This window comes from Physeter macrocephalus, chromosome 15 (assembly GCF_002837175.3).
Source record: "Physeter macrocephalus isolate SW-GA chromosome 15, ASM283717v5, whole genome shotgun sequence".
Lineage (NCBI taxonomy): Eukaryota > Metazoa > Chordata > Mammalia > Artiodactyla > Physeteridae > Physeter > Physeter macrocephalus.
This window is the reverse complement of record NC_041228.1, coordinates 29,711,235-29,733,053: the sequence shown is the minus strand read 5'-3', so window position 1 is coordinate 29,733,053 and position 21,819 is coordinate 29,711,235. Positions and strand designations below refer to the sequence as shown.

Here is a 21,819-nt window from a genome sequence, read left to right as displayed (position 1 = left end):
ACTAAATGCTCAAAATATTAGCTATTATTTTCTATTGCTATAATATAATTATTCAGGTGTATAAACCTGGTCACTCAAGATCTTGTAGGAATTTTCTCTTGTCAAAATATGATTTTTAACAGCTACAGTCATGGTGTCATTGACGACATGGTCTTTGATCACATGATGCTGTGCTGGAGTGTCTGCTGGTTCTGCCATTTACTGCTTGTTGGAGCTTGTGTGTGGTTTCCTCATTCAAAGCTGTGGATAACACTGCTTATCTTTCAAAATTTTTTTAATATTAGAGATCATGTGTGCAAAGTATCATAGTAAATATCAAATAATAATAATATCTATTGTTTCCAATTCCTGTTATGATACCTGCAATGAACATGTTCATATATATTGCTTTTTCCTTCTTTTCAATCCTTCTTGGGAATGATTCCCAGAAGTAGGATTACTGAGTCAAAGGGTTTAAAAAATGGTTATGTTCTTTGTATTTACTGTTATGCTGTTTTCCACTAAGTTTGAACCAATATATAATGTAACAAGCAAAGCACCTCATGTAGTTAAAGAATGTTCCTATACCTGTTTCATTCAAGTCCAGATCCTATGGTCATCAGTTAAGAAAGGGAAAATCTTGGATGGATTTTATTGCAGAAATTCCAAACTGCTGGGAATTGAACAATGCTGCTAACTCATTTTACATTTGGGAGACCACCAGTCAGCCATGCTCAATAACAGCTTTCAGAAACATCTGGATTTAAACTTGCAGTCTAAATATGACAGGTTAAGTAGTATATAGTTATAAAACAGCTTCATGCCTTGATTCTCAAAAATTCACTGAGATTTTTACAATTTTTAAATGATTGGAAAATTTTCAAACAATGTAGGCATTAAGAATCACATAAACTATACAGTACATTAGTTTGATATTATGGACTTCTGGTTGACTTGGAGTTTAGGAAGGCTCAGAGGATTTTTACAAATACTATTTTGAAGGTAAAAAAATCCTTACTAATCAATATTTTACTCAAAGGAGTACAAAGTATACACAGTCTTCAAGTTACATTTATTGAATTTTAATGTATGTAAAAGTGAAATATTTATCTTACAAGAGTAGAGAAAGGTAGTAAAAGTAATGGCTTAAAAACCAAAACTTATGACATTCAACCCATATCATGAGCCTTACTGGGAGGCTAGCTTCTGGAAGGCAGAGCTCATGTCTAATGTATTACTGTAATGTATTATCATAGTGATGGGTGCCATAGTAAGCCCTGCACGTATGTTTAAGTTTCTCTTATATATATCACCCACAAATTTCGTGGCTTGTAACAACCATTCAATTATGCTCATTAGGCTCACAGACTCTAACGGGTCAGGATTTCAGACAAGGTACAGAGAGGATGAGTTGGTCCTATTCCATGATGTCTAGGACTTTAACTCCACATATGGAGGTAACAGAGTGAGTGGGGGCTGGAATCATCTGAAGTCTCATTTACTCACATGGCTAGGGCTTGGGTTGGAATGACTCAAAAATGGGGATGTTCTAACCAGAGTACCTACACGTGGCCTTTCCATGTGGTTTGATCTCCTTACGATATGGTGGCCCTAAGGTAGTTGCAGTTCTAACATGGCAGTTCAGGGTTCCAAGCATGAGTACTGTAATGAACAAGATGGAAACTGAGCTGCCTTTTATGACTCAGACAGAGTCAAAGGGAAGAGAATTCTTTATGGAATGATGTCATGTAAGACATAACACTGTTTATGACATAATACTATATATATACACACATACACACATACAATAGTATTATAACCATCTTTGGAAAATACAACCAACAATTACCCTCTAGAACTGTTTTCTATCTATTCAACTTACACTCTTTTCCACCTTGTTAAATTAAAAAGTTACATTTTCTTTGCATAGTTTTTTGGTTCTAAATTTTAAAACTATATAAAAGTTTTTCAACTACATCTCCCTCAAAGATTCTGAGTGTCCACTAAGTGGATAGGTAGGACTGGTGTGTCTTTCTGGTAGAAAATCACCTCTTTGCCATTGATTTCTCAATTGCCCAGTAATCAGAAAAAGACTAAGCACATATTCTCATTTTCTACAACGGATATTTTGTATTTGAACAGAATATTTGGTAAGTTATTTGAAACATAAACAATTTTAAAGTATGCTTATAGAGTTTAATTTTTTTAGTTGCCTTGATATCTTTTTTGATCATGACTTTCAAAATTAGATACAGTGGAAGACATTTTAAAAAACTAGAATAATATATAGGGATATTTTATGCTCAGGATGATTAATTTCCAGTAACCTTTTCCCCAGAAAACTGCACATATTTGATTTGTGAACTCAAAGTACATAAGCTTTAGTCGCTTATGAAACATAATGGTCACAAAATAAAGAGTTTCCTTTTCTCTCTGACATGGAGACTTCTTAGCTCCAGTATGTACTCAAGTCCCAGTTAAGAGATTTTCTGAGGGCTGAGTGTGGGATTTCCTCTTCTATTGTCAACTTTAATCATTTATTTGAACCCACGTCTCTTTAGTCCACTAGTTTATCTTGACTGTCAGTAAGAGATAATGAGAGTTTCACCTTCATGAGTGTTTAATAATTTTCTGTTCCTTTTTCTAAGCATAAACCTGGGATCGATGAGTACTTTTATATAACTGAGAACTAAAATAAAATAACTTAGAATTAGAAATACATATGGCATATGGTCAATTTCCCAGAAATACTACAAACAGGACCCTAATTCACTAGTGTTGAACTATTAAGCAATCTCCTCTATTGACAATGTTTTATCCCTGTTTGGTCTTCAACTGAAATAAACACAATCTAGCACTAGGTTGTGTTTATAAGCAAAAATGTAGATAAACTAGTTTAAAATATTATCTTTATTTGTATGGTCATATCAGAGTAACCTCAACTGAGGCAGTTTGTGTAAGCAACTCACTTATTTGGAAAAATTTAAAAACCGGAAATAATTTTTTGCCTCTGACATATTTTTAAATTTAAATAAAAATTTTTATCCAGTCAGGAGTGGTTCCAAGAAATAGTTCTCCTAAGAACAGTAGCTTTCTTACAGCAATTTTTATACATGCATGGCAAATTATTCTGATCTCCAAAGAAGATTATTTATTCTGGATATAGTCTCTAAAAACTTAGAGGAAAGTATCATTCATTTAAACCTCTTCCACATGCTCCATCATTCAAAATTTGTTTTAATTTGTGAAGGAGAAGTGAAAGAGACATGAACAATGAAGAACTTTAGAGTTAACCACTCAAAATACCTGGGTTCAAATTCTATCTCAAAGTAAATATGTAACCTTTTAAAAATTATTGGATTTCATTGGTCCTCAGTTTGCTTATCTATAAAATAGATAAGATAATACCTACTATTTATAAAAATATATGTGCTTATCTGTTTGGATGTTGATACTACTTAACCAAGGTAGACTTATTAACAACCTATTTGTTACTAAACACCTTTCTTAATAGAATGTCATTTTCATATTTGTTTTTGGGACAGAACATCCGATATCCATTGCCCTCTTTGCAGATAGATTGATTTATTCCATACACAAAGCAATAGCAATTTCAAAGGCAGGAAATGTGGTTATGTTATATGGATGAGATAAATCACACCATAATCGTGTGTCAAGATAAAGTGCAATCTATATGACTAAATATGGGAGGTCACTTCCCAACTTCTATTAATAGGTATTTGCTATATTGTCAGCTCTTTTTTTTTTTTAACATCTTTATTGAAGTATAATTGCTTTACAATGGTATGTTAGTTTCTGCTTTATAACAAAGTGAATCTGCTATACATATACATATATCTCCATATCTCCTCCCTCTTGCGTCTCCCTCCCACCCTCCCTATCCCACCCCTCTAGGTGGTCACAAAGCACCAAGCTGATCTCCCTGTGCTATGCGGCTGCTTCCCACTAGCTATCTATTTTACATTTGGTACTGTATATAAGCGCATGCCACTCTCTCACTTTGTCCCAGCTTACCCTTCCCCCTCCCCGTGTCCTCAAGTCCATGCTCTAGTAGGTCTGCGTCTTTATTCCCATCCTGCCCCTAGGTTTGAGAGGAGATGAAAAGTATCAGACACAATAGACGAAAAGTGAAAAATATGGAGAGGATGAAGAAAGAAAATCTTAAAATTGAGAAAGCTGTAATCCTTAACTTCAAACTTTCCTGCGAATTGGGAAAAGGTCCTTGTTAGTCATCATTAGCACTGTAATCCTTCAGACCATTTCACTGACCAAAAAATTGCCCCCAAATAGTTTGAGCACCACAGCATGCATTTATTCATGTATATATCCTACCAGTATCTTTGGGGCACCTACAATGTCAACATGCCAACACACTGGTGATCCTTAGCGCTCCCTGGAGAATTCAGGTCAAGCAAGGGGATACACAGTGAGTTTTGTTTTGTTTTCTTATTGTTTTTTAATCTGTCCCACTATGCAAAGGTGGATGATGAAAAGGTATGCCTGAATTCTATTTTGTCCCCACCCCATTCTGTTGTCTCTCCTCTTCTGCACTCCATGAAGAACAATGGACAGAGGGAAGTTAGGGTAACTTGGAGCCTTTCTACCTCATGCAATTGATATTTATCCGTCATGAAGGCAGCAACCCTCAAAGCCCAGGCATCTGAGTGGTCAGGCCTCTGAGATCAGGAAAAAGAGAGGAAGAGCCATCACAATTGCTTGCAAGTAGCAGTGTTCTGATCTTGAACCAAAATACCAGAAATGTTTTAATTAATAGGGCCAATGATAAATGAAATAGGAAGTGAGATAAGAGGTCGTTGCCTGAGAAAACAAGGCTTTTCTTCTCATTTTTACAACTCTCTGAATGACCCACAAAAGAAAGTACATGCAAATAATATTGTAAGTTCCAGGATGTGCTTTTCCAAGAAGGATTGCCCACAGAAAAATCCAAGAGGGAGGTCATTAAATTGAACGGAAGATATTTAGAATAGGCAGCTTCACCCCATGTAAAGCAATTGTAAGCCTTTCTTTGTGTTTTAGAAGTTTTTAGATAAATAGTCAGATTCAATTAAGCTCTGTAACTTCGAGAGATGGTGTTTCTAAGGATATAGGCGGGAGGGACTGCAGACGTGGGATTCCTTGGTCTGGTAACAGACCTGTGGGAGGGCAGAGAATTGGGCTATTGTGCTTCAATCAGCAGCATAACCTACATGTCACAGTCAATTTAACCACGAAGCTTTAGAATTGGGATGAGGACAAATGACTGTCCGAAGCAGAACTTGAGAAAGGGGCAACTCATTTAGTGTGAAAGAATTAAGGGTTAGATGCAAACACCACCACAGAAAAACATTTTAAATAGACTTAAGGCTTGAAGATTGATAAGAGAAGATAACATAAAAGTTGCTGTAGCTAATTCCATAGTTGGTTAAGAGCAGAGGTCATAGAGCCAGACTGCTTGGGATTGGGAACTGGTCCTGTCATTGAGTCACTGGACAATGCTGGGCAAGTTACTTCCCCTCTCTGTGCCTCAGCTTTCTCATTTGCTATGTGGGAAAATTATAATATTATCTACCGAAAATATTCAGTGAATTCATACAGGTAAAGTTCTTCCAAAGTGCCTGATAGCTGGTAAAAGTTCTCAACATTTAACTATTACTATAACCCAGAACTGCCCCCAAGGAATAACTGATATTTACTTAACATTTACTGTGTAATAGGACGTATGCAAAGTAATTTATGTGACTTATGCTTACTCTTAACAATCATCCTATAATGTACGTACTATTATTACCTCATTTTACCAGTAATGAAAATGAGGCATGGAGAAGTTATGAAACTTGCTTAAGGTCACATAGCAAGGAAGTGGTGCTGCCAAGATTCATCCAGGCAGTCTGGCTCGAGGTACAACATATTTCATCACTGTGTGGTACTGTCTTTAGACTTCACATAGGAAATAGAGGACACAAACAATGCATTTGCTTTCATGTCTGTCTATTTCAATGGGTTTAGGCTTCTCAACCACAGGGGCTATAGTGGATTTACCGCCTTCTCCCAGTACCTAGCAGACCACCTTGTACACAGTGCATATTTGATTAGATAACTGGCTAACTGACTGCCTGTCCTTTGTTAATGGCAGGTGCTTAGCTCCATGACTCATGCCTGTATCCTAAAATCCCGTGGCAGAACTCACTGCCATCTCTTATGCAGCAGTCTTCTTGACACTACTATAGTCCCGTGGGCCCACACTGTGCCCTCCAGCCACCAATAAAGGGACAGTCTCTGGTCTCCTTGTTCATTCGCCCACCCTCTTGTCCATCCTCTTTCTAACACTTCCACTCCAAGGCCAGTACAAGGAGGATCACATAGGACTTTAATGAAGACAATACCAGAGGAAAGAAGAGGAATGAGAAGGACCCAGGCCTGGAATAAGTTCCTGAGTCCTTTTGTCTGTCCAGCTGAGGACTGCCTCACCACCTCTCTTTTTTGGTTTTCAAGCCTCAGAAGTCTCCAAAGTGCAGAATGGGCAAACTGGTGTTTAAGAAAAAGCAGGCCACTGGGAAGCCAGAGAAAAATTAGAACTTTCATTTCTAATATAATAAGCAAGTTAACAATAAATTCGTATAAGGCCTGACTTTGGAGCCTTCACCCCATCAGTATATCAAATGGCTCTGCATTATTCATCCCTGAAAGAAAAAAAGCGCCACAGAGTTAATGGAATTGAAGGCATTGCCTTCATATGATTGTTCTCTTTCAGTGTACTGTCATATGTTGCAGCTTAGGTGTTTTAGGGAAAGTGGATTCAAGAATGATTTTTATCTATTCTTAACTGAATTAACTTTCACAGTCCAGACAGTGTCTTTAAAAATGTTAAATAGCCAGCATATATGAAAAAGAAAATGGCAATTCTGTTGCGTCACATACTAGAAATAAAAACAAAGATTAGCTGAGTAGATCTAACAAGAATATTTGAAAATTTTGAAAATATCAAAATGCCTACTTACAATTCATATTTCCTCTCACTATCCTTAACCATGAATTCTGTTCTTAGTGAAAATTGCAGCTTGAGATATTATTAAGTAATCAGTGTAATTCATGTTCCTAAATTCAAAACAGAGAAGTATAAACTATGATGAAATCAGACAATTTAGAAAATAGATAAGTTATAACAATTTGCCACTAATTATCCAAGAATTGTCTATTATCTTAACATATTTGGGTCATGTTAAATATGGGTAGGTCTCAACACTTTCGAGTCTAGAACAACCTGCACTTATTTTTTTTTTTTGAACAACCTGCAGTTTTTTCTTAAACTGCTTTGTATATGGCAGATTTGGACACTCTTACATCAGCCTGCCAATAAATATTCAAATTTTCAACTGTTATGTTTCTTTCTGCCTGCCAGTAGATTGGTTTTGGCAACTTTACCGACCTAATATTTGATTATTTGAAAGTTTCACTGCAGCTATTTTGAACCTATATTTCTTTGTACACATAAGGTCCCTTGAAGGATGTCTCTGAGAAAAGGGCTGAGGAACAGAGTCATGGTGGGGCCTCACTCCAGCTCTCCTCTAGCCCCTTGATTTGCATTTAGATTACATTTTAAGCTTCTGCCTAATAACTTGTTTGGAAATAGGGTTCCACTGCTAAGAAATATTTACAATTCATCAGCTCATTTGTTAAAAATATTAAACTTTCACTCTATTATTGACATTTAAAAGTTATTAAATATTCAATTTATTCAATAAATTATTCATTAATACTATATTAAACCTACTGCTTATTACAGCTGTTCTTGATATTTAAAAACTGAGTAAAATTGGAAAATAAAGAAAAGACTGGTGATATTAGTAATAAAGATACAATTCTCACCTCTTATGTCTGTGCACTTGAGGTAAGGTAGATGTAAGGTCTTCTGGGTACAGCAAATCAAATTTTTAGCTGCAGTAAATACCCACTGCATTTTAATCTAGTCAACTGTATAGTAATAGTGAAGACAAGAAGAGTGTTTGTTTTATAAAATCTTGGAATTATCTTTAAAGGTTTAGAAATGAATTAAAATTTGGGATTTTAAAATATTTATTTTGGGACTTCTCTGGTGGTACAGTGGTTAAGAATCTGCCTACTTATGCAGGGGACACAGGTTCAAGCCCTGGTCCAGGAAGATCACACATGCTGCGGAGCAACTAAGCCTGTGCGCCACAATTACTGAGCCTGCACTCTAGAGCCCGTGAGCCACCACTACTGAGCCCACGTGCCACAACTACTGAAGCCTGCATGCCTAGAGCCTGTGCTCCGCAACAAGAGAAGCCACCGCAGTGAGAAGCCTGTGCACCGCAACGTAGAATAGCGCCCCCTCACTACAACTAGTGAAAGCCCACGTGCAGCAACGAAGACCCAACGCGGCCATAAATAAATAAATAAAATATTTACTTGTTCTCTGGGAATGGAAACCCTCCAAAAACCTTTTTTTTTAATTGAAGTATAGGTGATTTACAATGTTGTGCTAATTTCTGCTGTACACCAAAGAAACTCAGTTATACACATATATACATTCTTTTTTTATATTCTTTTCCATTATGGTTTATCCCGGGAGACTGGATATAGTTCCCTGTGCTATACAGTAGGACCCTGTTGTTTATCCATTCCAAATGTAATAGTTTGCATCTACTAACCCCAAACTCCCAGTCCCTCCCTCTCCTTCCCCTCCTCCCTTGGCAATCACAAGTCTGTTCTCTATGTCTGTGAGTCTGTTTCTGTTTTGTATATAGGTTCATTTGTGCCATATTTTAGATTCCACATATAAGTGATATCATATGGTATTTGTCTTTCTCTTTCCAACTTACATGATCATCTCTAGTTGCATCCATGTTGCTGCAAATGGCATTACTTCGTTCTTTTTTATGGCTGAGTAGTATTCCATTGTATATATGTACCACATCTTCCTTATCCATTCATCTGTCAATGGACATTTAGACTGTTTCAATGTCTTGGCTATTGTGAATAGTGCTGTTATGAACAGAGAGGTGCATGTATCTTTTTTTTTTTTTAATTTATTTATTTATGGCTGTGTTGGGTCTTCGTTTCTGTGCGAGGGCTTTCTCCAGTTGTGGTGAGCGGGGGCCACTCTTCATCGCGGTGCGCGGGCCTCTCACTGTTGTGGCCTCTCCTGCTGCGGAGCACAGGCTCCAGACGCGCAGGCTCAGCAGTTGAGGCTCACGGGCCTAGCTGCTCCGCGGCATGTGGGATCTTCCCAGACCAGGGCTCGAACCCATGTCCCCTACATTGGCAGGCAGATTCTTAACCACTGCGCCACCAGGGAAGCCCCCTATGTATCTTTTTGAATTATAATTTTGTGCAGGTATATGCCCAGGAGTGGGATTGCTGGATCATATGGTAGTTCTATTTTTAGTTTTCTGAGGAACCTCTATACGGTTTTCCATAGTGACTGCACCAAATTACATTCCCACCAACAGTGTAGGAGGGAAACCCTCCAATAATCTTTACGTCTATTTTTATAATTCAACTCATTCAGCTTTCATAAACAAAATAGAGACTATCTGTAAAGTGTACAGGTTCCTAATAAGTTAAACTACACATAAAACAAAACTTAAAATACAACACCTTCCAAAATTATCATCAGCCATTCCACAGAAATATATAGTAATTTTACCTATTTGATGCCAGTGAGTTTGATGGCTTCCATGTATATATTACTAACAATTCAAGATATTCTCACTTCGTTTGCATTTTATTAATATTTCAGCTACCGATTTACTTTAGACACAGCTTGATGCTAATTTGCATGCACTTTCAATAGTTCAACACGAACTTCAATACATGCCAATGCAGACCTGTAGTAAATAAGCTGTATAATCATATAGTATATATAATTTACTACATTTATTTTGCTCTATATTCTCCAGCACTTACTGCCAAAAGAAAAGATCTGCATATGCCCAAATACATTACTGATGAAATTATTAGCTACCAGGAGGGTCGTATCTGGCTTTATATGTTTTTCATCACTTTCTCGGTTAAATATTACCTTTTCATTTGTTTAAAGAAAGAAATCAGATCATTTGGATAGGCAACAAAGACTAAACAAGGCTGAAAACCTCTCACTTCCAATATTTCTATGTAAGAATTAGAGAAGAGTGTTTAGGTACAGAGCCTCCAAATATAAGAAAAGATGATCCACAGACTGCTTCATTCTTTAGAAACCTCGTTGATAAGGGAGGGGGCACATCTTTTGTACACTTTGTAAAGAGATTTAAACACTAAGAGGCCCTCCTTCCCTCAGACCATGGGGCTAGAACCAAAGGGAGTTTGGAACTTCCCAACTTCATAGCAAATGATAATCTTGTATTGGAACAAAAGGCAAGGCTGACTCAGAATGTTATTAGGGTTGTGCGTGTAAGCAAATGACACAATACAGCTTGTGGTATTAAAAAAAGAATAGAAGAAGACAAGGCCCAGGAAAAGACTATTTATGTTTCCACACAGAGGCAAGGCATGCAGAATGAGGAAACAAAGCCTCCTTAATTAGCAAATTATACTATAGGGGCTGATAACCTCTGTATTTTGTAGCTGAGCATCCCTCGTGTTGCTCCTCCCGTCTCATCATCTACATAAGTGGGAACACTTGGAATATTTATATCTAAAACAAATGATGGAAGGAGGAAAGGTTTCTAAATAGACTGAATGTAAAAGGCTGAGTCAGAGTCCCATTTCTATGAAAATAGAATGCCTCTGATATTTTGTCCACATTCTTGCTAATGCCACAACAAACAGGATGAAACAGGCACATAAAGCAGAGGACCCCCGGGCACCCAGACTCCGTCTAACCAGAGGCTGCTGATTTGTATGTTATTCAGGTGCATTTTCTTTTTTAATGTGTATCTGTTTTTGGAGTAAAAAAGACATGAAATTTCCCTGCCTGTACTCTAAAGTGTCACGTCACAGCATGTCCCAATACCACACCAAGAAATGGCTTAGACAAGGCTTCCCTGGTGGCGCAGTGGCTGAGAGTCCGCCTGCCGATGCAGGGGACGCGGGTACGTGCCCCGGTCCGGGAAGATCCCACATGCCGCGGAGCGGCTAGGCCCGTGAGCCATGGCCGCTGAGCCTGCGCGTCCGGAGCCTGTGCTCCGCAATGGGAGAGGCCACAACAGTGAGAGGCCCGCGTACCACAAAAAAAAAAAAAAAAAGAAATGGCTTAGACAGGCTCTATGCCAACTGGCACGGACCTGAAGATTATTTGGCTTCCTGGAAGGTCATCTTTTTCCCACACAGCAAACCTAAAAATTTACCTTGCAATGGTCTCAATGTTAATACTGTATTCATTTTGTGATATAGAACAGGGGTCAGCAAACTTTTTCTGTAAAGGGTTGGATGTCAAATTTTAAGCTCTGTGGGCCTTCTGGTCTCTTTTGCAACTACTCAAGTCTGCTTTTATAGGAAGAAAGCAGCCATAGACAATACATAAGCAAATGGGTATGGCTCTGTTCCAATAAAACTTTATTTACAAATGGATGGACAATATATTAAGGAATGAGTGTGGTTGTATTCCAGTAAAACTTTATTTACAAACATAGGGAGCAGGCACAATTTAGCCCAAGGGCCATTGTTTGCTGACCCCTGTAACAGAATATGGAAACTCAGGACTAATTAAAATTTCTCCCATTACATAGTAGGGTAATTATAGAACATAGTTAAGTCTCATTTTCATACATATATTTAATTTTAGTCAAAATATGCCCATGGAATTCATTCATTCCTCTAGTCATTAAAAAGAAAGTATTCTTTCCAACTACATTCCAGGCATTGTGCAAGAAAAGTAGATCTGCTATCTGCTATCAAAATAATACATAAAATAATAAATAAGAACTAGTGAACAAGACAGGCACAGTCTCTATCTCATAGCATATAGGGACTGGGAGAATAAATTATGCAAATATTTACCGAAGTCTACTATGTGTCATGAACTCTTCTAGGGGTTAAGGTGTACTGCATGGAACAAGATGGACAAGGACCTCTTGTTGTGTTTACATTCTTAGCAGAGGTAGACGGAATAAATTATATGACAAACAATAAACAATAAAAGGTCACAGTGGTAAATTCCATGAAGAAATAATACATATATTATGATAGAAAATCACGTAGCAGAGTGGGGGAAAGTGGTAGGTAATGGTGCTCAGTGAAGACTTTCTGAGAAGATTTCTGAGCAAAGACCTGAATGAAGAGAAAAAGTCATTCATGCCAAGATCTGGGGCAAGAATTTTCCTAGCTAGGCAAACACAATGTGAAGTCCCTGAGATAGCAAAAAGCTGGTCTGCTGGAGATATAACAAGAAGGCTAAAGTCATTTAAGTGTCTGGAATGAGGGAAAGGTGGTAAATGAAGAATCCAGGGAGGAGTGTGGGGGCAGATCATATAGGACCTTGTGGTAAAGAATCTGGATCCTTTTCTCATGTAATGGAAAAATGTAGGGGGATTTTAAGGAAAAGAATGGTACATTCTCATTCATTTTAAATTACACTGAACCAATAATTACATATGAATGAGTGCTACTAAAAGAAAGCTCAATGTGAAAGCTCACAGTCAGGAGTAAGAAAGGCTGCAATCACCCATAGAAAAGAACCTATTTGCCATGCTCCTAAAACCTGACATCCACCTACGGAGACAGTTTGCGGGAAGGCTTGCTCCTTCCTGCAGAGAAATCCAAAAGGCTATTAGAGCTCCAAATGCCCAACTTCTGGGGCCCAAAAAGTCTATGCCTTCTTGGATCTTTCAATTCTACAATATAACGAGCAAATAATAAAACCTAACTATTCATTGAAAAGTTAATACAGAGGCATTAACTAAAGAGCTCTACTTAGCTCAAAAATCAGGGGTTACGCTCAAATGAAGCTGGTGGAGAAATTTCTACAAGTGAGTTTAAAAGACAATTATTCCTATTAACCTTTCTTGGCAATTGTCATTTTTTTCTATCTCCATGCATAAATCATATATGCATATTTTCTCCAAATTTAGTGACAAATTTTAAAAAACATGCTGATCAATTGTCTGCTCATTTTACACATTCTAGAAATCCCCTCACATGTGCAAATAAAACATAGATTATCCTCTCTGGCTTAGTTTTGCAGTCACCAGCCATGAAAACAATGCGCAGATGAGAAGTCAGTTCTAGTTACTTAGATTCACATGTTCACATATTATTATTACAAATATATGTAAATATATGCCACTCCTGTATGCAGTAACTGTTTGCCTACGGGTCTGGAAGTATAAAATTCTTTTTCATCCCACAGGATGACCCTCTAGTAACTTAGAAGCAAACTTTAGCATCTGAAAGCAGTTGCAAGGTCCCTTAACTTGCTTTATTTTATACATGGCATCACACACTTGAACATGTGATTTTTTTTACTTTTATATTATGATGATAACAGAGATATTATTCAGACACTTAATAAACATCTTTGGGGATATAAAGATGGATAAAGAGACTTTTGCTACACTCTAGGGACTCACAGTCTAAGTAGGCAAACAGCCCTCAAAACAAATAATGAAAATGACAACAACCACACCACATGGAAATGCAGTGCTAACATGATACATGCAATGTGATAACACTGGAGAACTCAGCCTTTGAGGATAAGTGGAGTGTGGGTACGTTTCATGGAGAAACCAGCAACAAACATGACTCTTAAAGAATAATTAAGAAGATAAATGAATTTATATAAGTTTTTAAGATCCTAGACCATTGGCTAAATACAATTTGGATAATTAATACCACATATGCTAGACTCAATATCTTTTTAATTAATATTAGGACAAAAATAATTCCATGATGTAGTTGAAGGGGAGCAGAATTTGTCACGCCAAATTATGACTTTTGGGCATAAGGATTATTTCAGGCTGATACTTTTAAGAAACAGCAGACATAGGAAAAGCTCTAAAAACCAAGTAGAAATTAGCCTTCTATAAGAGAAATTTACATTTATAAGGGAGATCTCCATTTGTAAGGGTGTCTCACTCTCTGTACCACAAAGAGGAAGATGACTAAACCTCTAGCAACTCTATCAATGGAGAAGGCATGGACTTAAATCTTCATAACAACCATACTCTTGTTTACTATGTTTTACCTGAAAACCTGGCTCTCCCCACCCAACATCTTCTTTTGTCTTTAGCTGGAGACGGTATTTAAGGTGGAAGCTTGGGTCATTTGGGGGAGTTACTCAATTTTCCTGGGTATCTCCCATGTATACAGGAGGTACCCTGTATATATGTTTTTCTCTTGTTAACATGTTTTTATTATAGAATAGTCTCATCCATGAACCTAGAAGGGTAGAGAGAAAATTATTTTTCCTCCTCCACATAGTCCTTGCTTAAAAGACAACTTAAAATCTACTTAGGGAAGGAAGGTATATATCCAAAATGTTAACAGTACATAATAAAATGTAGATTGCAACACATAGACAAGGCATCCATTTATTCAATCAACAAACAGTTACTATCTATCTGCTATGGATGATATACTACTCTAAGCCCTGGGGAAATGACATTGGACAAACACACAAGATCACTGGCCTCATGGAACTCACCTTCTATGAGTAGATATTAATATGAGTTAAATGTGTAATACAAGGGCTTTTAAAAAGATTATCATCATCATTAATATATTTCAGGTAACTGCATGCCAAATACTAATTCTCTGAAGAAAAGAATACAATATTCAAGTAGAGGATGCTGTTAGTCAAAAAATGCTGTCAATAGAAAAATTTAGCCAAGCACTTCATTAAAAGTATTTCATTTATTAAAATATTCTGGATCGTAATTCATAACTACATTTCTTACTAACAATCAATTTGTCAATTTTAGCTAGTGTGAAATGCTTATAGTAGATAGACTTTTGTTCTCTGTTACAAGACATGTTTTTTTTAACTCAGTGTATTCATACTTTCAACCAAAAAAAGAAAAGACACCATTTGGCAAAGGCAAAACAGACTTTCTAAGCATTCCCCCAAATTCTAAAACATTATATATTTTAAATCTGAATATTTTAAATATACATATTTGTGAACTTTGGGTATATGAGAGAAAGAAAACAATAATTCAAGAAGCACAGGATGTGGAGTAGACATTAAACAACAGACATTTCTGTGTCATAGAAAGGTAGAAAGGAATCACAAGAAAGTGGCGAAGACACAAAGGCCTTTGGGCTTACTGTCACTATCCCAAGATCTGGTCACTCTCTGGTAATGGGTATGGTTTGCTAATAATTCTGAAAAGAGCTATATGGTGGAAGAGAGTCAAACCTAGACATATAGCCCAGGTGTTTCACCCAATAAAAATGTGATTTTTTTGAACAATTATGTATATTGCTTTTCCCTATCTGAAAAGTAAGGATAACGCTATAAACCTATCTCACACTGGTGTTAATCGACAAGTTATCATGGAAACCTGATCTCCGAGAATTAAATCCATCACATCAAGAGACCAGTGCCATAACAGTTCCAGTACTTAGGGTGACCAACATATCCTATGCCCTGCTGACTACCTTGCTTATCATCTTATTCAGTTGCAAGACCAGAAAAGTTGAGGAATGAGATTGGAGAGTATAAGTCTCATAAAGTGACTTACAGTGACAGCCAGTGTTTTCTGAAGAATATTTAAAAGAATCCAGTTTACCAAACATCGAGGAAGGTAATTAATATAAATTATCATCGATCTGCTTCTAGCATTGATAATACACATTCTGCATCAAAAAATTTCCTGATAGTGATGATATGAGCTGCATAATAATCATATGTTTTGATTAATTATTTTGTTGAATAAATGGATGAATTACTTACACTGATAGCCTCAGTTTCTGCAGTGCATTGCTTCTTAACCTAACACAACTACTGGGAATCAAAATAGAAGTAGTACAAATTATAGTATTAAGCATACCAAATGGTTACAATAACAAAGATTTCCATTTGAATTATCAAAATAAGTACCTTACATGAAATTTAGGACTTGAAGTATGGAAAACCTCTAATTAAGGGAAATTTATAAAAGCCTTTAGCAAGTTCTTTGCTGAATGCATTTATTTGGTTTCTTGATCCTCCAACCAATCGCATTAACAATGACAAAAGACATGCAAATTTAAACGGACAATAGTCAAGCCAAACTGCTCTGACTCATACCAACAGGGACATTTTCAGCATATATTCGGCTTGATTCACGCTAGCAAGGGTCAATATAACCAAAGAACATGTTCATAGTTATGCCTGGCTATAATCTGAAAAGTATCTCATAATCATTGACCAAAATCAATGCAAACAAAAATCAAATTTATTTCAAACATTAACATGTGAAACCTGGGCATGATTTAAACCCAGCAGAATCATGTATTTACCCTGCTACTGCTTAATAACTGCACAGCAACAAAAAAAATATGCATTACTATGTTTAAATCACCATTTTGATTGTATATTTTAAGCAAACAAAATATTACATTTTTGGTAGAATAGCTCATTGAAGACAATTTGGAACTAAATTTCCCTCTCCACCTCCCTCAATGAATCCAGACTAATTTATGATTAAATTCTCATTAAAAACTATATGGGTGGTATATTGAGAATAGTAATAAGCTATTCAACCAAATTCACTTGTTCACGACAGAAATAAGTTCTGTGAAAGGAAAAAAATATATACTATTATAAACTGCTGCTGTAATTAGTGCCTGAAATTTAAGCTACATTTAATTAGTGCCTGAAATTTAAGCTATATTATCAAAAGACTGCAGAATTCTCCTTGCTTTCTATTATTTTGCCTATCTATGTATTTTTTCACCTGTAATCTACAATAGAAAGATTAACTAAAACTCCAGGTTTGGAAACTCTAAAACAACTAAGTTTTAGTTAATTTGTCAAATAAAATAACAGTGATCTTAGTTCAGTCCCTAGTGGACAAAAAGTAAAATAACTATTACTCGGCATGATTCAGCAGGAGGTGATCTAAGTGAGCGTGACCACACAGGAACAAAATAGAGCATCTGTCCTTTCCCTATCTTTTATCTTCTTAAAGGGTTTGTTCTGTTAACAGACTAACTTAAAGAAGACTAGACTCCTTGCGTTCCTACCCATACACACCAAGTGAATTTTTAGCAAAGATCCCTGGGGGAGAAGCTTTCCACAAATGGGACATTGACATTGCCACCCTTCCAGGGATATATTTGAATACACTTGTTATCTGCTGCTTACCTGTTACACAATGAAACAGAGAGTAAAGAGGGAATGAACTGCAGAAAGTATGTTATTTCTTTATAGGCATATTTTCAACAAAAACTTTTAAATGATTTATAGAGAAATAACTAAATGTTTAATTTGATTTTTACAAATTGGGATTAGATGCATACTCAACATTAACATTTATCTGGATACCTAGACTCCCATATTGCACTGTGTATAACTACAATGTCCTGAGGAAAGAGGTACTTCAGGAACATTGCAAAGCCTACATGTTGTGTTCAGCCCAAATCTGCAGGTGCATATCTTCGTGAACAGCCACCACTGGCTCAATTTCTCCTTTCATAGTGGGTAAACAACCTCTTCCTGATGAGTTCACATTAAAATAGATCTTCCTGATTTTTCTCAAGGACAGAAGAAATACATGACAGAAATCAGTCCTCTACTATCCTACTACTTGCTGAAATTGTTACCTTTATATACTTATTCAAGTTCTCCAATCAAATATCATATTTTGTATTTACTCTCATTTCATATTAACTTTCCTAGAGGTTGAAAAATAAGTATCTGATGATGATTTTCTGTCCTAGCTGCAGAAAATTTCTTGGTGTAAAATCGATTTGATCCTAAACTAGTACTGTCGTTATTACTTTATTTTTTCACTAACTTACTCAAGACATACATGCTTTTTTTTTTTAAGTTGGATTTTGATAGTCAGAAAACTCAAGCTAAATTTTAAATAAGGGAAAACCAGAAATGTCATAAAATGTGCCAGTATTAGGCACACAAACGGGGTGCCACCATACCTTCAGAGGTTTGCAGAAGCCTAAAAAACGTTTGCTCACCCGTGAAGTCACAGGGAGAGAGCCGTCTTGCATTTGCAAACACTGCCCCCCTGGAGCAAAAGGTAAACACACACATGCTCCCCTAAGGAACTCTAAGTTAGCTGCAGTGCAAGAACAGAAAAGCCTCCGTGCATTTAGAAACTGAAAGCAATCACTTACTTTTTGCAGCCACTGAGTATAATTTTCCATCACATGCTCCAGATGTTGAAGTTTCTGGGAAGAGAAATCCTGTTCCACGTGTGGAGCATCTCTCTGCAGAGCGTTTGTGTTGTACTGGTCTGTCGTACTCTCACGACAGTTCCCATCGTGTTCTGGAAGAATGAAAGTGTAGGCACACTGCCCATGCTGAATCCGATTATATCTTCTCCCACCGTTTTCTGGACTTCGGCGCTGGTTGCTGCACCCTATGTGAGTCAGAATAGCAGCGAGGAAAGCAAAGGAAAGGAAAACTGTCATTGTACTGCCAGCACTCTCTTTCCGTGCCTCTCGCAAAACTTGCTCCTTTCTTCTGACCTTTAAACTAGTTCTTTATTTCAGGTAAAACTGCTTGTTTGTTTGACTTTTTCCCCCTCTCAAAGAAAGCTTTTGTAGAAGAATCACAGAAAACTAGCCATCTGTTAGCTTTGTTCTAAAATGTTATTTTTTAAATTTCACTGTAAAGATAGTTTCCTTAGTTAAAACTTGAGATATTTATTGCATAGTAGCTGAGATTTATGGTTTCCTCTCAGTGTAACCGTTCAGCGTGTAGCCTGCCTGAGTCAGCTGCGTGTACATATTCTAGACCCTTTCCTCTACCCTATCTGCTGCAGATCTGCTATTTTCTCCCAGACCTCAGTGAGTTTTATTAAGGTTGCACATCCAAGCCAAGCTGGAAGCAGGCAGCCTTTCACAAGATGACTTGACAAGAATGCATGAGTGTGCCCCTATGCTAAGAATTGCTGATGGCTTGGAGCGGCTGGATCGTCTTACAAATTGGCTAGATGCGCATGACCTCGATCATGTATGGCCCTCCCGCCCCTTCCGCAGACAACTGCCTTGAGCCTTTAGGATATTTACCACAAATCAATAGAGCAGTCCACCTTAATACACTTTTGGTGTGCATGCTGACCTACTAAAATCTAGTAAACTAACAGTATGCTTTTAAAGTTCTACTTAATTGGGGAACCCGAAGAAGAAAACTGACATAGTGTCTAGTAAAATTACTCTTTATAGTGAATGATAAATTTGTAAAATTATTAATTTTTTAAAAAATTTATTCTTTACTCTGGGGAAAAAGATATTAAAAGCATTTTTAGAGATGGTATTCTTTCATTGTATTCACTTAGACTTTTAGAAAATTATCAGGAAGGGTCAAATGAGCAAAACATTTCATAACATCACTCAAATATAGCATAGGCATATTAAGTAGAATAATTTAAGTACTTTCTGAGATATAAATTTTAAATAAAACTGGTCCCCCAATTAGAATGCAGCCCTATGTGTTCTGTGTACATAAACTGAGCAACTTCCTTACAAAAACAGTCTGGTTACAATTTAAGACAGTGGCCTGAGAATTATTAATTCCCGTGGTACATTGTAATCATATATTTCACAAGGCCCTCTTTGGTGTTGCTATGGCTATCTTTAATGCTGGTATGGAAGTTCTACGTAAATTCTCCTGTGGCTGTATAGAAAAACTATCTGAGAACAAACATATCAGGTGTGCTAATGAGACAGCAAAGGGCAGTATGGGAGAAATCGCTGTGCTTCTATTAAGTAAAGAAATAAAAATTATCAGAAGGTGATTTCTTAAATGTAGCATGTAAACATTTGAACAAACATCTGAACATAAAGAACAGGTGATAATTATAGAATTAATTCTACAGCACTGAAATCTTTACTAAGTGTGTGTGGAAAACATGAATTATAAGCAGGGGCTTTCACCAAGAACTGGGAAGGATTTCGGGGAATGGAGTTTCCCAACTGCAGTCATGGTGTGAAAACGAAGCGACAGATGTTGACTCTCATGTCCTGGAATGGAGGGGCAGGGCAGTGGATGAAGGGCAGCAGGGGTTAGAGACTGGTGTGTGGAGAGAAGTCAGAGGAGAGGGCAAAACAAATTCCAGAAAAAATGTGATTTACTTCGGGGACAACATTGTGCCAAGGCTCATCAGTCCTTTCCACACCAAATAACAAATTTCTGAACTGACAGATATGGAAGCAAGTAATACCAGACATAGCGATAGTCTTTGAACTGCCTTTGCAGCCTCTTCCTGATGTTGCATGTCTCCTTGTTGGCTATGTCACTCACATGCAATAATAAGAATGACACTTACTAAAAGCTTACTATTTTCCAGGCCTGTGCCAAACACTCCTTACACACAATCTCATTTAATTATCCCAACAAACCTAAGACATGGATATTGCCTTTGACCCTATTTTTATCAATAGGAAAACTGAATCAAAGAAAGGCTAATCGGTCACAAGTCACATAGCTAGCAAGTGATGGTGCCAGTATGTGAACTCTGGCCAACTGATTCCAACTCTATTTTTCTAACCCAACAACAGCCAAAAGGCTTCCAAAAGGGCTCCAGCTGCACTGATTCACAATCTTAAAGCAGGTTAAGTGATTGTACCTAGAAGAACAAGAACTGATTAAAAGCCATTTTATACAACCAAAGTGATTTAATCCTTTTTCGTACCCAAAAGACAAACATACAAAGTGACAGGTAACCCACATGAAATTGACTCTTTAAGGGCCCACAAGGACAAAGTGCACTGGCAGAGTACAGATTGAGAACATTTTCCAACATTGCTTGCTTCAAAAATTATCCCTGGAAAGAAAAGAGTCCAAAACCAACACCTGTAAGTGCTTCATGAAGAACTAAATACAGCCAAAAATTGGCAGAAGACACACAACGCAGTAGTGAGATCTCTATTAAAGTGCTCCTGTGTTTTGTAACAGCCAAGATTGTTAAAAAATCTGTTCCTCCGTGTGTGTGTGTGTGTGTGTGTGTGTGTGTGTGTGTCTGTATGTCTGTCTGTCTGTTTGGGTGTATCTACATATGCTTGTTCGTTTAAACTTTTCCAATCTGAACAAATGAAAAGAAGGAATACATAACTTCCTGAGGGGAAAGTAGACAACTAAGAAAGGTAAAAATTTAAATTAAAAAAAGAAAGGAGGGGACAGAGAAACAGTAAGAGAAAGAGAGACTGATTTATTTTCCAGAAAAAGAATGAAACAAAAAAACATAACACTGGAAGTACTGATGTTAATCCAAAAAAAAAATCTCAAGATCAATTTTAAGCAACTGGAAAACACAGGAACATGCAAAATGGACTTATGTGTTTTGGGACTTCAGCTGAGGAGACACTGGGTGCATTAGAAGATCCTAATGACATACTTTAAAGACCATACGCTTTCAGGGACTAAACCTAACCAGTAGCAATACTGTTGGTTGTTGTTGCTGATTATTCAGAAATGATGCAATTTAGAAGACTTTCGAATTTAAGAAGTAACATGAAAAACAAGCCATATTTTTTTACTTCCTGTACCATACCTCAAAAAAAGTTTAAAAATGTTCTAAAGAATTAATAATTGTATTCAATTGAACACTAAGGTAGCTTAATATTGAAAGTCTTGTATCTTTGTATTTTATTCGCATTATCAGAGCTCTGGAATAAGGAGGTATATGCTTTAAGATTCTGATCTCATATCTACAACAGTCCCAGGAAATGTTAGCCTCATCCATAAATTTCCAGTGG

At 36.9% G+C, this 21,819-nt stretch overlaps 1 protein-coding gene across 1 annotated transcript in view; it reads right to left on the bottom strand.

Moving 5' to 3' along the window:
- Positions 1–18,531, bottom strand: part of ANGPT1 (angiopoietin 1) — a 251,195-nt gene extending 232,664 nt beyond the window's left edge. Inside the window, exon 1 of the mRNA XM_024129876.2 lies at positions 18,235–18,531. Within this exon, the coding sequence (XP_023985644.1) occupies positions 18,235–18,531 (297 nt within the window). The remainder of the gene's footprint in view (positions 1–18,234) is intronic.
- Positions 18,532–21,819: the final 3,288 nt, after the last annotated feature.